At 26.6% G+C, this 22,803-nt stretch overlaps 1 protein-coding gene across 5 annotated transcripts in view; it reads right to left on the reverse strand.

Moving 5' to 3' along the window:
* Positions 1 to 11,581: 11,581 nt before the first annotated feature.
* LOC111679046 (MOXD1 homolog 2) overlaps positions 11,582 to 22,803 on the reverse strand; it is a 73,201-nt gene continuing 61,979 nt past the window's right edge. For 4 of the 5 annotated variants that reach the window (XM_046951964.1, XM_046951961.1, XM_046951963.1 and 1 more), the window contains 3 exons: positions 22,095 to 22,230; positions 12,979 to 13,147; positions 11,582 to 12,432 (listed from right to left, as the gene is read on the reverse strand). In XM_046951964.1, coding sequence (XP_046807920.1) covers positions 12,127 to 12,432; positions 12,979 to 13,147; positions 22,095 to 22,230 — 611 coding nt within the window. In that variant the 3' untranslated portion in view covers positions 11,582 to 12,126. The remainder of the gene's footprint in view (positions 12,433 to 12,978; positions 13,148 to 22,094; positions 22,231 to 22,803) is intronic. The other variant, XR_006941031.1, reaches the window with a different exon arrangement.

Below are 22,803 nucleotides of genomic sequence, written 5' to 3' on the forward strand. Positions count from 1 at the left end.
ACTGCAGTGTCAGTTGTAAACAAATGATTTCGTGAACAAGCTGTATAAATTTTAAATTGTCCTCCATATTATGCGTTGGTCTATATGATTGAAAATGGAAGCTTGTTAGAAAGGTATACGACAAAGGAAAGCAAATTTATGCAAATCAGTCTTTAAAAGGATTAGGATTATCAGAAGCTTAAAATTACTAGCTGGGGCAATGGGGGCAAGTAGGTAGCTCCTCCAAATTGATAACCTCGAGTATTAAATTAAAAAAATCCCAAAAATCCATGTATGATTGGAATGAGCTGAAATTTATAATACAACTAATTCTAGAGAAGATCTACAAATGCTCCTACATGTGTGGGTTGTTTCTTTTGCTTTAAAAGATATTTGAGTATTAATTTTTTATTCTTAAATTTTCTCTATCTATTTTTCGTTTTTTGACAAAATTGTAAATAAAACAAAAGAACTTCTTAACATTTATCTTGTCCCTTTAAAAAGTTAGTCGCATTTAAAGAAGCTTCAATAGAAATATATGTTTTTCAGGACTTTATACAAGTTTTGTATTAATCGGAGAAAGAACTTCAAAATTAAACTTGACTTATTTAAGCAAACACTGTCCCCACCAGTCCTATCTGAACTTTGTAAATTTTGAAAAAAAAAAATATTATGATTTGCATAAAAAATTTTAAAAAACACAAATCACCAATCTTTTAAATTTACACACTTCTGCCTAAAGTTCTCTTTCCGGGTAATATAAAACTTGTTTATAGGGACCTTTTTTGAAAAAAAATCTAGAGGATATTTATTATTGAAAATGAGTCACATTTAATACTCATAACTGGTGTAAGATTTCATTAGTCGGCCACGCCCGAAGATAATTTCTTACTTGTTTTTATAGAGTATTTGTCATAACCAAATTTTTGTGTTAATTTTTGTATTATATACACTCACTAGCTATACCCAGTATGCATTGCTACCATGAAAGCATAGTCGGAAAGTATAGTCGGGCACCATAAGTATAGTTTTAAATTTTTTATTCGCTCACTTGACATTTTGAAATAAAACAAGTAAGAGTTTTATATTCGTCTGTGCCGAATCTTATATACCCTTGACTATGATGTGTTAAAAAAACAGTCAGTACGAATTTTATTACAAAAAATCAAAAATACCAATTGCAAAACGGTAAGGTACCAAAAAAGTACCCTTTTATGGGTTCTTACTTAATACAGACTCTACATACTAAATTTAACGTTTCTATGTTCAATATTGTAGAAATTTCTAAAAGTATCTTATGAAGAGCGAAAAAGTACCAAAAAGCCCCCTTTTATGGGTTCCCACTTAATCCAGACTCTAAATAATTAATTTCATGTTTCTAGTTTCAATATTATAGAAATTTCAATAAGTCCTTTTGTAGAAAGAAAAAGTACTTAAAAGTCCCCTTTTATGCGTTCTCACCTAATCCGGACTCTACGAACTTAATGTCATGTTTCTAGGTTCAATATTATAGAAAATTTAAAAAGTACCGTTTGTAGAACGAAAAAGTACAAAAAGTCCTTTTTTCTAGGTTCTTACCTAGTCAAGGTCCTACATGCTAAATTTCATTTTTCTAGGTTCAATATTATTGAAAATTCAATAAGTACCTTTTGTAGAACGAAAAAGTGGCTTAATCCAGACTCTACATACTTAATATCATATTTATAGGTTCAATATTAGAAAAAATTCCAAAAGTACCTTTTAAAAACAAAAAAGTACCAAAAAGTTCCTTTTATGGTTTCTAAGTTAAGCCAGGCTCCAAATACTTAATTTCATGTTTCTAGCCAATAACAACACACTAGTGCTGCTCTCGCTCTGTTACTCTTGCTCTGCTGTCCACGCTCTGCCTTGTTTTTATAAACAAGAGTACAATAACAAAATTTACCATATGATTGTGTAATTTGTTTTTGTTTTTTGCAATTTCTGTTTGCGCATGAATAAAAAACTCAATTTTTTATGAAATTTTCAGAGATTGTCTCGGATTTTTGACAGATTGACATGGCTTAATCGATCCAGCTATCTATAAGAATTCAGAATATATATACTTTATGGGGTCGGAAAATTATATTATAGAAATTACAAACGGAATGACAAACTTATATATACCCTTCTCACCAAGGTGAATGGTATAAAAAGGTTCCTTCCAGACATACAGGAAGACACTGTGAAAATTTTAAGAAAATCGGTCCAGCCGTATAGCAGTCTATAGACTTCAAACAAACCCACAAAGAAAAACAAATAAACACACATTAATTTTTATATATATAGATAGATTTACTCCAAGAAATATAGAGGCCGACTTAAGTAATTCAACTGTTCGTGTGAAGTTCGCATTAATGAATTATCTGTATTAAATAATTTTTGGTATAATCACAAATTTAAGGTTTTGTAATATTTACCAATTGATTTTTCCTCTCTCTCAATTAAAAGATAAAATTTTTGTGTTATAATCATACACACTGATTACATGCATGTAAATATTTATTTATTTAATATTTTATTTATTTATTAAGTTATTTTAATTCATATAAAACAAAAATACAATATTATTTGTTTCAACATCTCCTTAGTAGTAAAAGTAACATACATAGTATTTACTCTAGTTTCCGTTTCCGTTACAATTATAAATGGGAGTTTTGTGTGTTTGTATTAATCAGAACAGTGATAACTTTGTTAACACTTGTCTGTATGTATATTTGTTTGCTAAAGTAAATAAAATTAAATAATAAGGAACATAATTATTTTATAACTATTTTGCCTTTATATGTATAGTTTTGTAAAATTAGTGTATTTTTGTTAGTGTGTGTGTATGTGTTAGTGTTTCACATTTTTATTTGTAATCTAAAAATTTAAATATGAGTTGTAGAGATCTCTTCTGTTTGCATCTCTTAGAGAATCTTTGGTTTTTGTTGTTGATTTCTTGATGTAATAGGGAGGCGGGTGTTTTTAATGTATTTTTTTTGTAATTTTTACTTTTTTATTTGTTCTTTGTTTCAATGACATTTTTATGCACAAAAAAAATAATCATTACAAATATTTGTGTGTGTGTATCTTAAGGTTATCCATGCAAAAGGACTTTACAAACTTTGATGTAAGATTGTTTCGTTTTTTCATTTTGTTAATTTGTTTCTTTTTTACTTTGTTGTAATATTTTCTAATGCTAGCAAATACATTTTTAGGTATGGGGCAGGGTTTTTGTATGTATTGTTTGAATGTATGCATTTAGTTAACTACTCTATAATAGGATGTACACAATATTTATGTAGGTATATTTGTATGTGAATATGCTTGTATATCTATATGGATTTCTAACGACATTTCTACTTGACTACAACGCTGGGTAACGACAATTTGAATATTGCTAAATGTTTTCAATGTTTTGTTTCTGTAATATTTTCTTGTTTTAAATATAGTAAGTATGTATGTATGTATATATTTTATTTTTTATTTATTCCTTTATTTTTTGTATGTTTTGTTTTGCTTTTAATTTTTGATTTACTTCATTTATTAAGTTGTTTGTTTGGATTTTTATTTTCATTTTCTAGTTGCTACAAATATTGCTTATATTATTTTTGTATTAATGTACTTACATTTACAAATGTATATAAATAAATATACAAATATTAAATACCTCTATTTATATACGTAGGTATGTAGTATGTTTGTGTGTATAAGTATAGGTAACTATATGTATGTATATATGAATATATATAATTATTTTATAGAACTATCGTATGTATTCATGAACTATGTATATGTAGTATGTATATAACTAGTAGTTGTATATATCGATAACTTTATGTTATTGCTTATGTTTTCACAAATTTACTCAAGTAAACTTCAATCAATGTCCCATGCAAATTTGATTGAATTAACACATATACATGTTGCTCATTAACTAAAAGACTGGCATATTCCAAGATTTTGGGTTTTTTATTTGTGTATTAGAAAATATGTGTTATACTAAGTAAAATCTTTTATATAGTTTTTTCTATTTTTAAAAATGTCATTTAAGTGATTTTTTTTGTTGTAAAAGTGTAAATTAAAACTTAAATGTTTACGATTGTATTAAGTATAACAAACGGGAATTCCCGATTTGAAAGTACAGAAAACCGGGCATTTGACTTGATATGTACCTCGCCTCCAATATATTCAAGTAATTTATTGTTAAAAAACTAATTTTCTGAAATATGCTTTATATGGGGGATTCCCCCAAGCCCCCTGTTTGAGTCGATCCTCATAAAATTTGGAAGATGAAATTACGGTTACATAAAATGTATTTATGCTGAATTTCACTATGGCACAAGTCTTTTTAAGTGAATCGTGGACATTAAGGTCATCTTTGGAAGGGGGCTTGGATCAAAAGAGTCCCGAAATTCAACAGGTTCTTCAAGGCTAGTTTAAAACTTAGTTGTGCCGCTTTTGTCAATATACGAGTATATTAAACATAATTATGAGCTACTCGGGGCAAACCCAATATACCCTCCCCAATAAAGTGGTGTAGGGTATAAAAAGGACAATAAATATGCATTGATAGTATAAGATATGGGTATATCACAATCTATACTGGCAGTCAACCTGTTAATAAGATGGCGAGATGATAATTTTCTTATTTGGGTAAGAGGACACGATATATAACTGGAAATAATATTGCTGATAGCTTGGCAAAAGCTAGAACTACGATGGCTATACTTGATATAGACCAAAGGTTTAAAATTGTTAAGCCTTAATTCAATTTTTTAAATCAAATTAAAATTTATTACTTCACCATTCTATAATATCATTCATTCGAATTAATTCATAAGCTGAATGAATTAAAATAAACTGAAAGTCTTTGAATTAAGCTATTGAATTAATTCCTGAGAATTAAAAAAAGGATTAGAAGAATTAACTTTATATTTCTGAATTCAGATTTTGGTGAATTAAGCTCAAATTTGATTAATTGATTGATTAATTCGAAGCTCTGATATAGACCAGTTTTGTAGTGTTTCCCTAGGGGCCATTAAAAACCATATATCCGATATTCAGCTCAAGACGGTTGGTCACATGATTGGTGTATCTAGAAAGCACTCTATTTAAATAATATTTTATTATTTCTAGTACATTGAATTAATTTGTTTTCCAAAACTTTCACAAAATACTTATGGAAAATTTTTCAGTATTAGTAAACACATACTTAATGTATTCTTGTTGTAATATGAAATAGAAAATGTTATTTTTGTAGGTAAATTATTAAGATTTTTTTGAAAATTTATTTATATTTTTCGAGATTTAGAAATCCTGAAAATCCTGGGATCCCGATATCAGGATTCACTCAAAACGTAGTTTTTTATATATGCCAGGCTTGTAGTAAATGAGCGATATGTAATTGATAAAAAGTATTTCAAACCAACTGCCTTTATTTGAGGTTCAATGTTATTCGATTAGTAATCGGATTTAGTAAATTTCTTCGAATAAATGAAAAACTGGATATTTTCACTAATTTTATTGTTTTTTTTCAATTATGTCTCTTTCTATAACAAAAAATTATAATTATATAAAAGGATATTAAATTAAAAAATTGTATTTCTTTATTATTTAAAAATAAATTGAAATTTTTACTAATAAATATAAATAAATATGCATATTTATTACTATCAAATAGTAATATTTTATTTATTAGTTTATTCTTTGTTTGAAATTTGACAATTTTCATCTACTTATTCGAATTATTGATCAACGGATCGAAGGTTTTTTGAATACCATAATTGGTAGTTGCAACAGAAAGGGAAAACAACAATTTATGGAATTTTACTTTTAAAGAATTTGAATGTATGTATGTATGTATGTATGTATGTATGTATGTATGTATGTATGTATGTATGTATGTATGTATGTATGTATGTATGTATGTATGTATGTATGTATGTATGTATGTATGTATGCATGTATGTTAGTAGTAATACTTAAAGATATAATATATTTTTAACTACATTTTTCACTTTATCTACTTGCAATAAGATTTGTTAGTTTTATTTTTTAGTTTTTACTTGGGATTCATTTATAAAAAATGTATTTTAAGGTACATACTAAAATAGTAGGTATTTTGGTAGTTAGAAAACCTAAATTGTAAAGCAAATGTTTGTTTCATTTTAGCTTACTTGATAAAGTTATTCTTTTAAATTTTTATTTCTATCTTTCTTAAGTCTAGGGATTTGAAAAAATAGTGGATTTATAGTAACTTATGAAACATTTTTTACGCAAATGTATTCTTTTTAAATAAAAACTTATGAATATACATACATATTTTTGTATTTCTTTTGAAATCTTTGCGAACCACTTTAAATGTATATTTAGCCATATGTTTTATTTTTGAAGTTGGATGTTTGACAAAAAAATGTTATTTCGTTAAATATATGCATAACGCGCATAATATAGAGTAAAAGTTCAAGTCTGATTAACATATACAATTTTGAAAATGATGATAGTTTCAAACGTTTTATAAACATAATTTATGCGTTAAAAATGGTTGCAAAGATTTAAAATCCATTATGAAAGAACAATTTTTGTTTGTAATGTTTGTATGGGGGATTTAATGACAAGTGACCCAACTTTTGAGACCAATATTTTCCGATCAGAATGCACTAGTTTTATTATATCTGTGCCAAATTTTGTATTGATAACATTATTTGGCAATAGGTAATGTGTCTTTAAATGATTTATAATAAATCGATCTAAAAGGTTTATCTTTATATCTACAGATATAAAACTTATATTAGTGAAATTTTGTAAAGATATCGACATTCTGATGAAAGTAATTAAAAATTTATTATAGCGGAATATGTACATTCGTGTGGGAGTTATAAGACCAATTGTTGTCAAAAGTTAGGTCACTTGACATGAGATTTACCATATATGTATATATCGTCACGCAAAATGTAATAAACGTCGTCTTTATTTACTAATTTCTATTTAATTTGTTATATGTTGTAAACAAAACAGGTTAATATAAGTAAGTCTTAACTAAAATGTAGGCCAAAAACTAATACACTGAATTAAAAATAAAATAATCGGTAATATATCTTTTTCTCTTTCTCTATACATGTGCCACGCCCCACATATAATCGTCACCCAGGTGTTTAAGTGTTCCGAGCCGACTTGAAAAATGAAAATGGGGTTTCTAGTAAAATGTAAAAACGAAAAATTCTAAAGTATTTTTTTCTACACAGAAAAAAATTAAAACAGGTTTTAATTATCAAAATAATTGTTTCAAGCTACTTTTACACCTATAATCAAAATGATATTAATAACCAAATTTGTAAAAAATAAAAATAATATATTTTTTTTACAAATTATGAATTAATCAGAACAATTAATAATAGCGACAAGATTTCATAGAATAGAAAATTGATTTTTTATTAGTTTATTAATTAAATGAATTAAACTATTTGGTAGAGAATTTTTTTAAAAATCAATTAAGATTAAAACAATCATATTGATTACATACAACATTAAAGGAATACTCGACCTTTAACAATGCGTTCAGCATTTAAAAAAATATCACTTTATTGTCACAATTAAACATATAAAGAGTTTAATAAATGTTAAAGAAACTTGAATATTATACGCCTAAAATGTTATTAACTATTTAAGAATTATAAATATTCCTAGAAAAAATTCAAAATAAAACATAAAAAAATTAAAATGGAAATAGAAAATAAGGCCAGAAAAAAATTTTCAATCAATTAAAAAATTAATTGAATTAATTAAAAATTTAATAAAAATTGTACACTTACGTTTAAGACAAATAAAAATTAGTTTAAAGACAAATTAAAGGGAAAAACATGTTATTTGAAAATAAACTACTGAGAATTTTTTTCTGTGTAGTGTTGCGAGCTGGGTATTTTAGTCAAGGGATTATAAACTTTTATACGATTTTAAATCCGCTGTTTTTTCCTGAGCATTAATAAAGTTTCTAGTTTTCGATACATCCTCTAAACAGAATTTAAAATATTTAAATACAATAGTGGAAATTTTTAATATAAACTAGTGTTAGTGCTTTACATACGACTTTTCCACATAAAATATAAGGATAGTGGCTGCGGTTTGTTCATCTTTCAAATTTATTACCCAAACATCTGGATTGTTATATTAAAAATACGTGTTAATTTGTTTCTAAATGTCTTTAAAATATCGGTTTGCCGCTGGACATTTAGTCACCAAAATTTCCCGAAAAAAGACTTTTCGTTATTAGAACACTACTGGTCCCCACTTCCAGATATAGTCTAATTTTGGCTATAAGCCTAATATATTTTTTAGGAATTAATAAAAAATGTATTAACATTTTTTCCATAGGCAAATGTAAATAAATAGATATTCCTAATGAGTGACATTTTTGTTTTGTATGACGATATGGCTGCATTTAATGTAGTGGAAGCAAGTTTTTTTTAGAACATATATATAAAAAATATGAATTTTAACTAATAAATAATAAATAAGACATTAAAATTCAATTAAATAAATAATACACCGTACAACAGTCATTTTTACACATAAAAATTTTATGTATACTGGAAACTGTGGACCATTAGTATTAACTCTGTGTACTCAGTATTTCATAATCACCTCATATGTTCCTGTAAAAGGACTTCAAATTTACAAGGACATACGAATTCAAGCGATGAAATTCCAAATTAAAAAAAAAAATCCAAATTTATAAAATGTAGAGATTCCCAGCTCCCATTTGATACTAATATTAGCTCATATAATACATATAAATATTTTAAATATTCGTTTCAAATTGCAAGTCCTTTAAATTCCTTTTATATGGACATAAGAACTGATTATAAGAATCGGAATCTATTTTCACATGCATATCAACTTTTCCTTGTGTGAAGTTTTTTTTTTCAAAATTGTTACAGGGTAATATAGTTGGACAAAAAGATAATTTTATAGACAGGCTATCGTATTTGCATTTCCATTATAATTTGTATCATTGTGAATAGTTGTATAAAAATATTATTGAATTTGATTTATTAATAGTATGGTTATGTATTTGTTTGTCTGTATGAATATAATTTTGTATTTTTGTGTATGATAATTGTAAAACTAATGATTTATTTATAAATATAAAATGTTCACAATATTTTTTATGTTATGGTTTTCATCTTTAATATTCTTTTAATTACTATTGTAAATAGATAACTTTTGCCTTTTTAAGTATGTATATTATTTATATCTTTTACATATGTATATATACGAATGTATGTATGTATATTGTACTTAATATACTTTTATGTATATATGTATGTATGACCATTCGGGTGGTCCCGTTTATATAGAGCAAAATTAAGGTACTGATGATCAAACAGAAAATGAAAGCTAAATTCATTATAAAATACCGTTTCTCAAAATATTATCCTTTGGTAGAAAATGAATCTCAAAATTTTGAAAAGCAAGAATATTGTAATATTATATGATATTTAGTACGTAATAAATTCAATTATTTACTAATCATAAATCGAAATTGTAAGAATTATGAAGAAAATCATAAAAACCTCAAAAAAGGATATTTTTATAATTTGATCCAGTCTATCAAATATTGACTTCAGAAAAATTGAGAAATAGTAGCTTAGATTGAACTAAATTTTCATATCCGGCAGGAACATTCACAACTACTATTATGGGACTACCCTAATGTACGTATTTTTGTATGTACAATTTTCTATCGTATTTATTTTAATTAAAAAATTTAAATTAAATAACAAAGGATAACTTTTTTTAAATTCTTTTTTTATCAAATACATAATTTTGCAGGTGTATAAAGCATATCCAAATGTTAATGAAAATCGACCATGAGCCATTAAAAAATTGTTTTCTATTTTAGACCTATATCATCCGGTTCATTCGTTTCCTCTTTTTGTCGGACGATGTTATTCAAACATATGGATGTTTCTGTGTATTTAAGATTTTTTGCTTAAACAATTACACACTTTCATTCTTTTATGATTTTTTAATGACATAAACTTATAATGTCAGACTGAATATAAAATGTTTTTATCTAACTGATTTTTCATTATGATTTAGTGGTTAAGTACTAAAATTGCTAATATACTTACTAATTTTGATTGTTTTTGTTTTTCATTGCTTAACATTGCATAAAATGATGAAGATTTAGTTTTTAAATTCTACACCATACAAATCGTTTTCTTTTATCGAGAATTTAAACGTATTATATATAGAAATTTTGTGTATATTTCTCTTAATAAATTTTTCTTGTAAAAGACTGTGTGAAATTTTTATAAAAATTAAGGACGGCTCTATCAATTAGGTGACTTTTTTTATATTTTAATTAATATATTAAATTTTTTAAAAATATGAATTTTGTCACCTACACACATATATCGCTAATTTGACAATACTTTTCAAATAACTAAATTAAGCAAGAACTAGTATGAATGCATAGTCGGACATGACCGACCATAATTGTAAGCCCTAAAGTCTTATTCGGGGGATACAGTTCTATGGGGGCTAGGCGAAAAATTGGCGAAATTTTTAATAGGACATAGATAAAATAAAGGGATTCTGAGCCGATTACTAGACCAATATTTTTGGGTGTTACAAACACTAGCACAAAAGCATAAGACCCTCCCCGCTATAAAAAGCATACACATTTTATCCAAACATTAATAACATGTTTAAATAAAAGTTGCTTTAAAAACTTGTGGAGTTTTTTTATAATAAATTTCTAAAAATTTGCGACACTACTCATGTATACTTTTGCAATAAACCATTTTTATTCTTAAGAGTATAATTTACATTTTTTTGTTATTACGTCCTTTTGTATTTTAAGTGAAATTTTTACTTTTTTTAATATACACCATTTTATTAATATTACATTTAAATCTGATTGTTGAACAATAGTTTGAATGGTGTAGAATTTTTATATATATCTGAAACTTTTTTTGTTAAATTGATATACAATTCTATTGTATTGATTTACATCAATGAAAATTTTTTTGTTAGTTTTACTAAATTGTAAATGTTAATTATTATAAACTTACATAGTGTATGCATTGTTTATCTGATGAATGTATAAATTAAAATTTTATTCTCTGGTGACCCTTAATTTGTGAAATTTCCAAGCGAGATGTAAAAAATATTTAATTCAAAGGACACACTGTTTTTCAAATTACAACGAATTTATGATTAAAAATCACATAGTTTGTATTATTTCTTATTTGCTATGCCTAAAACTTCCATTGTCATTATTATTCCTAAAAATTTTATTCTTTGACTTTACGAAAAGTATAAAACTAAAATTAAATTCATGTTTAATAAACAAAATCTTTTCATTTTTAATTTTCAATTAACTTAAAAAATACTTATGTTTAATGTCAGCTAGGCTTTATTTATACACACATTTTAAATGTATGAAATTATAATAATGATGATAAAAATGTATATAAAATCAGTTCGTTTTTAAATTATAAGTCTTACAGGACATTATAAATAAAATAAAAAACAAAATATCACATAATAAAATAATAAAAATTAAGGACTTTCCATTGGTATATATGTGTGTTTAATCTTTAATTTAAAATAGTTTTAAATGTGCATAACCCAGTAAAATATATTTGCATGTTTTTATAATTGGTAATGAGTGGTCGTTATGAATAGCACTTGCAAGTAGTTATTTTTTTTTTGTCATCGTCTAACAGAAACGTGTAGTTATTCACTCAAAAAGTAAAAAGTGTGTGAAGATTTTGCTAGGAAATATTAAATTTTTTTATACCTTAAACTTAAATGTATTGAACACAATATATTGCTTTCAAATATTTTTTCAGAATGATATTAACTTAACTTCAGCTTCAATATATAATTGTACGTTATCTCTCACAAACATACACCAATGGCTTTAAATTAATCAATTTCATAAAGATATATAAAAAATATCGTAAAAAATACATTTTTGGGAGGGGAATATAAAATAAGAAAAAAATATTTTTTACTTTTATGTTCCTATTATCTTTCATTGTGTCTTTTTGTGAAATTTACCTTAATGCACAACGTAGCAATATCATATGTTCTCCGACACAATTGTGGTGAATTTGTGACATTTTAAATCTTTCACGATGGAAGGAAGCACCACCACCTGAATACTTGCTGCAACATTAGAAACGATGTTGTAGATGATAAAGTTGTTGCAATCGTTCGACTATAGCCGTGGGTTACACTTAATCCATCTGTGGCAGAACTTCTACTGCTTCGAGCAGCACCCTCAATAATGTTGTTGTTGTCGACTTCATGTAGAACAGGAAAGTTGATGTCAGGCACTGTTTCTTCCGTCACAAACAGTCTCTTGTGTTTACAGTGTTTCTGTTTTCTATAGGATTTCGTAATGTTTACGTTGTAACCCTCCAGGTATTCCGTATTCTTTATGTCACAAAAAAGAATAGAAGAACAATAAAACTGTTAAATTATATGAATTGTACATTGTTTAAAGACAAACTTAAGAGTTGGAAATTATTAGCACATGAATCGGTCATATCGACCGTAAGAAAACAAGAAGACAAATTGTCAGTTCTGTTAGATACTAAATAAAAGAATAAAATTCATATGAATAAAGAAAAAAATATATTTTTTCAAAGCATTTTACATTTGAAGATGTTACTAAGTGACAGGTACGGATCTGAGGGGAAAAGGAAAATGTACCTTAGAATGCGTCATATCATTCGGTAATTCCGAATATTAAATAAATTTAACTTGCAAGGTACCTTTTATAAACATTTTTTGATTATTAGTTTTTTTGATAAGTGTTGTCCTTACTTAAATGACATTTTTCACAAAAATACATGTTATGTTAAATATTGAAATTTTGTTATTTTTTATTTAAAAAACAAGTTTTTCGGTGGAGAATATTTGAGAATCGGCATCATTTTTTAATTCTCATAAACAACAATACTTTGACAATGTACTTACCGGTACAACATGATTTTTTGCACCCCAACAAAGTGGCTTAAATGAACCTTTTCTGGTCGCCTCTTGGAATTCATTAAAATGATTTTGCCAGTCATATGATAACAGTCTTGTCTCTAACGTCATTCCTGATAATTCTGGAGGAGAAGATATGAGTACTGGATTTGAATCTCTAAAATTAAATAATTAAAAAATCAAATATAATTATTTATGAACATAGAAATTTGCTCGTTTTTTTAAGATTTTGTTATTTTAGGGTTGTCATTTGAATAATCGAGTAAAAATTTTTGTTTTTCTTGTTTTTATTTTATAAAACTATGAAAATTGTATTTCTTATATAAAAAATTACAATTAAATTGCAATTACACGCTACCACCAAATTTATTTTGCAAAATAATATTTTATTAAGAAATTGTTTTTAAAATTGTAACATTTGTGTGCAATATACGTAAACTAAGGTGTGTAAAAGGACGCATCATGTATTCCTTGCATAAAAAACCTGGTATTTTTAAGCGAGTCATGTACGTTAAGTCATTTTCTGATGTGATCTTAACCGATCCTTAAACATTTTTACATTTCAAATTTCATTGTCATCCACGCATTTCTAAGCCAGTTATCTGCGTTATAGTAATTTTCTGAAGGGAACTTTATATGGATGCTATGTAGGTTAAATCGTAGACAGATATTGCAAATTTATAATAACCAGGGAAACCGAAAACAAGCTCTTAAAATTTAAAAAATATGCTCTAAAAATATTTTTTAACATTGAAAAGCTCAAAAACAGAAATTGTAATGAAATAATAAATGTTTAGTGTCATATTTCATCCTACAAGATTTTTTATAATTGATTTATCTCATAGTTTGAAGAACTAGTTTAATAGAATTCCGTTTTAAATTCAGATAACCAATAAATAACATGAAACCATTTGGACCCCAAAAAACATATTTCAAACGACAAAGTTTAACACATTTCTACCAATTGTATTCATAGCTTCTAAACTGACATTTTAATCGGTGTTGTCATAAATTCCAATAATTAGTTTTTTAAACTATAAAAATGGATTGGTCTCATGAAATCAAAAGTAATAGGTTTTATGTCTGACTTAAAATGTAATGCTTTATTGAACAAAAAACTATAACATTGGTTTTCGTGAGAGTAATGTATTTTTTGCAGTTTTTAAGTTCTACAAACGAATTTTTTTTCAAAATTGTAAAGTAGGCTGAAAAATTAAAAATAAAAAAAATAAATTTTATTTTTTTTAAATAAAGTTTTGAAAATGTACAAAAACGAAAAAAGCGAAAACATCAAAATATGCACTAAAATTATGCTCTTATGGGTAAAATATGCAAAAATATGCTGTAACAAATCGATGCCAAAATTCTTAAATTGGTCTGAAACGTATAAATATCTTATCCATGAGTCCATACGACGCACCACAAAAAACATGCATTTGCATATTTTGGTTTCCCTAATAATAACAAACAAATAAATATTTCTAAATTTCAACTCCCTAGCACCTCCTATCGTGCTTTTAACAGACATGCAGGCGAATGGTCGGCTTAGTCGATTTAGAATCGATTAAGGACACAATATTTCGATGTGTTACAAACGGTATTACAAATACAATACATATATCATTATAAAAGCCTTAGCATCCACTTTTAAATCTATTGAGAACTAATTTACTTACTTAGTGCATTAATGTACGAAAACCCGTTTTTAACCCATATGTTAAGATTTTGGTGTTATTTGGCAAGTTTTATATATATTTATACCATACACCATTCGTCCTATACCCACCTTAAAGTATACCAATCGGCATAGAATGAGTCGATTAAGATAAGTTCGTTTATTTTGCCCAAAGACGAAGCCTATTGAAAATAGATAAAATCGTTCCATTATTTCACCTAGCCGCCATAGAACAGAACCCCCGAAATGGGCTTCTTAGCTCATAATTATGTTAAATATACAGGTATATCGATAAAATGATACAAGTAAGTTTTATAGAAATCTTGATGACACTGCCAAATTTCATAAAGATCGGGCCCATTTGACCCTAGCTCCCATACAAAGTCCCCTTCAGAAAATTACTTGAATGTCCAAAATTAACTTATAAACACAAATATCGTGGTGCAATTCAGCACAATAAAATATTATTTAAATATAAACATTATTCCAAAAAGATTTAGCGGGCTTGGTCTATATTTGCCCCTAGCCCCCATATAAAGCCTACTCAGAAAATAAGTTTTTCATCCATAAATTGCTTAAATATATTGGAACAAGGTAATATTGAAGATAAATGTTTTATTATGAAAAATGAATCACATTTAATATTAATAACTGGTGTAGGGTATCATATTGTCGGCCACGGCAGACTATAATTTCTTACTTTTTATACCCTTCACCTTCGTGAGAAGGGTATATATAAGTTTGTCATTCCGTTTGTAATTTCTATAATATAATTTTTCGACCCTATAAAGTATATATGTATATTCTGGATCCTTATAGATAGCGGAGTCGATTAAACCATGTCCGTCTGTCTGTCTGTCCGTCTGGTTGTGAAATCAGTTTTTAGAGGACCCCAGATATCGGCGTGATCCGAATCTTTAATAATTCTGTTAGACATGCTTTCGGGAAGTTCGCTATTTAAAATCAGCAAAATCGGTCCATAATTAACGGAGATATGAGCAAAAATCCGAGACAACCTCTATAAATTTCATCAAAAACTGAGATTTTTTATTTATGCTTAAACAGAAATTGCAAAAAACAAAAACAAAATACATAATCATACGGTAAATTTTGTTATTGTACTCTGTTTATAAAAACAATGCAGAGCGAGAACAGCAGAGCAAGAGTTGCAATGCGAGAGCAGCATTGTTGTTATTGGCTAGAAACTTGAAATTAAGTGTCTAAAGACTGGCTTAAGTTAGAAGCCACAAAATGGAACTTTTTGGTCCTTTTTTGTTTTTTAAAAGGTACTTTTCGAAGTTTCTATAATATTGAACCTAGAAATATGAAATGAAGTATGTGGTGTCTGAATTATATGAGAACCCATAAAGGGAATATTATTTTTAATATTCTATAATTTTGAACCTTCGGAATTAGGTGAGAACACATAAAATATAATTTTTTGGTACTTTTTCTTTTTTCTAAAGGTACTTTTTCAGTTTTCTATAATAATGAACCCAGAAACATAAAATTAAGTATGTAGAGTCGGAATCAGTGTACACTTAATAAGGTAGCCTCGTCCGCACAGCTGATCATCAGCTTTTACAATCTTATCTGTCAAAATTTCTGTTTGTTTACATAGAAAAAAAATCGCAAAAGGTGTAAAAATTTTAAAAAGTGAAGAAAATTATGGTTTTAAAGGAGTTTTCTAGGTCAATCGTGATTAAATGTCTTTGTTATCCTTCTCTCTTAATAAAAAAAGAAAATCTTTAGCTCCGGCATACGTTCCAAATCAGTTTCAACTATTTTTAACACGACCAATCACTTTTCACAAAAAACACGTTTAATTCGGAAAATTGGTCTTCCCAATAGATATAGTTATGATTTTCAGACATTCCACGTTTAATTAATATAATATATTAATATTAATAGTTAAAAATTTAAATAATTGCTAAAAACTCATATTTTTATTGTGTTTATTTGTTGCTTTTTCATTCTACACACACAGCTTTTTTTGACAGATGGGATTATTCTACAATAACAAATCGCCTGTTGTTTTTGTATTGTTGTATTTGTTGTAGCGACGAGGCTACCTTATTAAGTGTACACTGGTCGGAATTATGTGAGATCCGGAAAAAGTGAACTTTTTGGTAATTTTTAGTTTTTCAAAAGGTACTAAGAATGTAGAGACCGGATTAGATGAGAACAAATCGATGCGAATTTCTTGGTACTTTTTCGTTCTACAGAAGGTACTTTTTGAATTTCCTATAATATTGAACCTAGAAACATTAAATTAAGTATGTAGAGTCGGAAATTGGTGAGAACCGGAAAACGTGAACTTATTGGTATATTATTCGGTTTTTTAAAGTACTTTTTGAATTTTCTATAATATTGAATCTAGAAACATGAAATTAAGTATGTTCAGCCCGAAGTAAGTGCTTTGAAAGAAGAGTTTTTAATACCGATTTTTTTTAACACACCACGGTGAAGGGTATATAAGATTCGGCACAGCCGAATATAGAACTCTTACATGTTTTTTTTTAATTATTCGAATAAAATCTTTTATTTGTTATTGAAAAATCGAATAATTTCTAAAATTTCCTCGACTACTCGTTAGTTTTTATTCGAATCATTTTTAACACGAATAATTGACAACTCTAGTAGATATGTGCCAAATATAAAAATCTTATTTATGAATTAAAAAATATTTTTTCATAGATATCGCACTCGCACACCATTAAGCGGCTTAAAGGGCTTTAAAAAAATTGTATAAGCTTTTCATTGAGCAAAAAAGCATTAAAGGCATTTAAAAACATTATATGACAAAAATGTTCAACTTAAAAGGTGAAGTTCACAACAAGCATTTCAAACTTTAAAATCCTTTTAAAGGAAGAAACGCATTATATCTTCCAAAACTTATTTCCGAGAAGCAGTATGACAACATTTTAAACTTCAATGGCTAAATCTAAGAAATTGTCCTAATATTCCTAATATACATATATTATAAATCTCTTTGTAAAACTGTTCGTTTGTTTGTTTGTTCGTCAATCCCGCCTAAACGGTTGAACCGATTTCCTTGAAATTTGGAACATTGGTAGAACAATTTTTAGAGGGTGTTATAGACTATATCGTTTTTCAAAACTTGGAATAGGAGGGCGCAAAAAAGGTTACCCCCTTTTTGTAAAGCGGTCAAAATTAGTACTTTTGAGCAGTGTTAGAAAAACTACGTTTGCTGCCAAGAATTATATTATTGCTTTAACTACTGCTATAAACAATTGTCTGAAGTTGTAGCAGTGGCATTTGTTTTGCTTTATAATCATACGTTTTTAAAACTATTGCTACTTATAAAAAAGTAAATCTCAAATATAGCAGTAGTAATAAATTAGTAGAAGTAGAAATAGTTCTAAATAAAACATAAACTACAATTGGGGTAGTAGCTACTTTTGAAAAGTAGCAATAGAAATCTTTGCTACTAGTTGTTCGTTTTATTGCTACCAAATAATTGAGGTAGCAATAATAAATAAAAATTGAAGTAGCAATAGAAAAAGTAAAAAACTTCGAAAACAAAAAATAAACTAACAAATACACATATCCCAACGGGAAAAATGTTCAGTATAGGGGCCTTACTAAAGGCATTATTCTATAGACACATGTACATCAAGTCGCATTGAAAAATCGTTTTAATTATACATGCTTACTTAAAAAGGCTTGTAGATGGTCATCTGCCGAAGGCTTTTTATAAGATTTTCAGTCGAAGAATTTGTATTCATTAGAACTTATAAAAATCTTATGAATAAAATTTTCATACAAAATTTGATACATAATCCTTGATAAATATACATAAATCCTTTAAGTAGTGAACATAATGAGAAATTAATATCGCAACTTTATAATACGTAAATATGTCTTTAGAAGGCCCACAAATCTAAGTCCTAAATTTAATCCGCAGCTTGTGCCTTTTTTCTGAATGACGTATTTTTTTTCGTATTTTAATAAAAAATTTATTTTTATGCTACCAAAATTAGGTAGCATATCTACCAAAAATTTAATTAGCATTGCTACCTAGAACTGCTACCAAAATAAAGTAGCAATGCTACCAAATTTTTAATTTTTGAAAAATATAATAACATTTATTGCTACTTGAAGTAAATATTTAGTGCTACTATTTGAAGTATTCAATTGCTACATTAAAATATTTAAATACCAATGATTCTACTACTGTTATTAAAATTTTTATTTTTGCTACATCTTTAACTACTGCTACCAAAATCTAAAGGTAGGGGACACAAAATGGAACCAAGCTAAAATATATTTCATTAAATATTGTTCACAATAAAATTATAAGGAATTTTTCGTACATAGAAAAAAATTATCGGTAGTTTATTTTCAATTAACATGTTTTAATTTTCTTTATTTTTTATCGTTATCGTTTTTTGAAACTGTTTGAAATTAAAGTGTAAAATTTTGATCAAATTTTTAATTAATTCAATTAATTTTTTAATTAAGTGAAAATAATTTTCTGGCCTTCTTTTCTATTTTTGATTTATTTTTAATATTTTATTTTAAATTTTTGTGCTAGCAATATTTATAATTCTTAAATAGTCAATAAAATTTTAGGCATATAGTATTCAAGTTTCTTTACAATTTATGAAACACTTTATATGTTAAATTGTGTCAATAAAGTGATAATTTTTGTAAATGCTGAACGCATTGTTAAAGGTCTAGTATTCATTTAATGTTGTGTGTAATCGGTTAATAATTTGATTGTTTTAATCACCTTTTTAATTGATTTTTAAAAAATTCTCTAAAAACATTTTAATTTATTTGATTTATAAATTTAATAAAAAAATCTATATTTATTAAATATTTAATTTATACAATTAATGAATAAATCAATTTTAAATCTTGTCTCAATTATTGACATTAATTGTTCTGATTAATTCGTTATTTTGAAAAAATATATATATTTTTATTTTTTTATAAATTTGGTAATTGATATCATCATTTCGGTTATAGGTGCAAAACTTGCTTGATACAATTATTTTGATAATTGAAACTCATTTTCAGTTTTTTCTGTGTAAGGAGACCTTAAGAATTTTGAGTAAATGAACATTTAACTATAATGTTATGAAATCACTTAAAACCCCAGGCAACGCCTGGTTAAAAATCTAGTAAATCTTATATAAATTATAAATTAAAGTCGGGCGAGGACTACCATTTAATAATTTACGCCTATTACGAAAATAAAATGTGATTTAGTTTTCATAAAAAAGCATTAAGTTAAATTGTACCTTGACTCAGATATAATTAATTGTTGTTGAATAAAATTGTTCACATTAAAGTCAAATTTTGAAGGGGGCTTTTTAGAGGGACTAGGTCAAATGAGGCCCTATAATTGCAAAATTTATGAGGGTCATAAAGGCTAGTGTAGAACTTGGTTTTGAAAATTAAACATAATTATGAACTATTCGGCGGGTTTAGTTGTATGGGGGCTAGGTGAAATAATGGACCGATTATTGATCATAGCTCCCATACAAAGCCCACTTCCGAAATTCATTAAAAGCTCATATTTCTTTGATAAATTAAGGTACTGCGATAAAATTTGAAGCAAAATAGTTTTGTTTTTATATGAATGGACATTTTTTAATAGACCCGTAATTGGTCATGGTTCTCAAATAAGGTCCACATCCGAAAATCACTTAAACGCATATATTTCATTGAATTAAAAAGTTATCGGATATGTTTTGTGTACATAAAAACCATTCTATTCTTTCTTTTTTAAACCGGTCCATAAATGGTCATTGCTCTCATATAATGCACACTTTCAATATTTTAAAGCAATTTGGATATAATTTGACATAAATTATTTTTATGTGCATACGAATCATAGAAAATTTTGTTTCGAACCGGTTTATAATTGGTCGCAGCTCCCACATAAGAACCATTCCCGAAAATGGCTTAAACGCATATTGATATTCAGAGTTATCAGAATGAAATTCGATGTGTATTTTGTATATATAATTATACTGAGTTTTTGCCAGATTGGTACATAATTTGTCTTAGCACCTACACAGAAAAAACTGAAAATGAGTTTTAATTATCAAAATAATTGTATCAAGCAAGTTTTGCACTTATAACCAAAGTGATGATATCAATTACCAAATTTGTAGAAGAGTAAAAATATATATTTAAAAAAACGAATTAATCAGAACAATTAATGTCAATAATTGAGAAAAGATTTAAAATTGATTAATTCATTAATTGTATACATTAAATATTTAATAAATATAAAATTGATTTTTTATTAATTTATTAATCAAAAAAATTAAACTGTTTGATTGAAAAAAAATATTAAAAATAAATCTAAAATAGAAAAGAAGGCCAGAAAAAATTACTTGAATTAATTAAAAATTTAATCAAAATTTTACACTTTAGTTTCAAACAGTTTCAAAAAACGAGATAATTAAGACAAATAAAAATTTGTTTAAATAAAGAATAAAGAAAATTAAAACATGTTAATTGAAAATAAACTACCGTAATTTTTTCTGTGTATATAAGGTTCATTTTTGAAAATCACTTAATAATAATAATAATTCATTGTAAAATGATTATATTAGGCCTATTACAACTCTGATATAAGGATATTAATCTCGTTTTAAAAATCACTTACATTAAAATTATCGACGTTACAAAAAATGTGGTTTGTAAATATATAAATCATTCTCCTTAATGGACACAATAGTTTTGTCGGAATATCTAAAAATTACATACTTATGTTAAATAGGTTTTAATAAAAAGCAGCTTGCTGGTGGAGGGTATTTAAAATTCGCTCAGAATATAGAACTCTAACTTTTTATAAGTAAATTCTTAAAGAAAGTTTGTTTTTAAGATCTAGCTCAGCGCTTTCTAAAAATTTAAAAATCTTTGATATCGGATGAAAATTGCACGAGTTTTAAAATTTTATATGTCGAGAGCATTTGTGAGATTTAATGAGATCAAAACTTAAACATGAATACGTTATTTAAATTTTTATAAATTTGACAGACCAATAATTTTTTGGAATAAATTATATTCTTATACTAAAACATATTCGACATGAATGGTTTCAAGTACATTTATATATATTATAAATATAAATAATAAATTTACTATTTTACATTCTTTTAAAATGTTAATTTAATTATATATTTTTAACGTTAACAGATTTTATTGTATTCCTTAACCCCTTAGGTCTATAAAAACAGTAAGTTGAAAATAGTTTTTTAATAAGAGTTTTGAACAATATGTCATAGTATAACCAAATTTCATATTCTCTTTTCTAATAAAAGTATGATTTATAGTTTGGATTCTATGCAATATGAACTTTAAATGTAAATTTGAATTGTATGTACATATATGTATGTAAGAATACATACATACATATACATAAATACATATTATATGTACTTACGTTGCTAGTTGCTCAATGCCAAGCGAGTGAAGAACTGTTGGCAGACTAGGAAGTGAATGACAGGTAGTTAGCTTATTTTGTCGCGGGTAGTAAAGAGTCAATACAATACAACTTTCCTCCTTCATAGTTAAACCACCTGCAAGAAAATAGAGCGCAATACAAAATTAAAATTAAATACAACTGGAACAATACAAGTCAGGGTGGAGGATATAAAATGTAATAGATGCAATGCAAAATAAAAAATTTAAATAACTTTTTCGTCATAAGTTGCCATAATAAAGCAAGCAAATGAAAAGTTGAAAAAAAGAAAACGTTGAATAAGCGGTAACAATAAAAGATTATATAATGGCATGGGAATATTAAATGAACTATTCAATGAAAATGTATTTGAATGTCTGTAGATGCAACGATTAGACGTCCCGTCAGTTAGTAATACATTTATGTTAGTACATATTAGGGATGTCAAATGATGTTTATTTTTACAGTGCAATATTTGAACATTTATCGGCATATTTTAGCTTTTATATAAAAAGTGCTTAAAATCATATAACCAAAGTTAGGCTCTATTACTACGTGATTTTTGGGACTTTTTATACCCTTCACCTTCGTGAGAAGGGTATGTATAAGTTTGTCATTCCGTTTGTAATTCCTATAGTATAATTTTCCGACCCTATAGTCGATTTAGACATGTCCGTCTGTCTGTGTGTAT

Source organism: Lucilia cuprina, chromosome 5, assembly GCF_022045245.1.
Source record: "Lucilia cuprina isolate Lc7/37 chromosome 5, ASM2204524v1, whole genome shotgun sequence".
Taxonomy (NCBI): domain Eukaryota; kingdom Metazoa; phylum Arthropoda; class Insecta; order Diptera; family Calliphoridae; genus Lucilia; species Lucilia cuprina.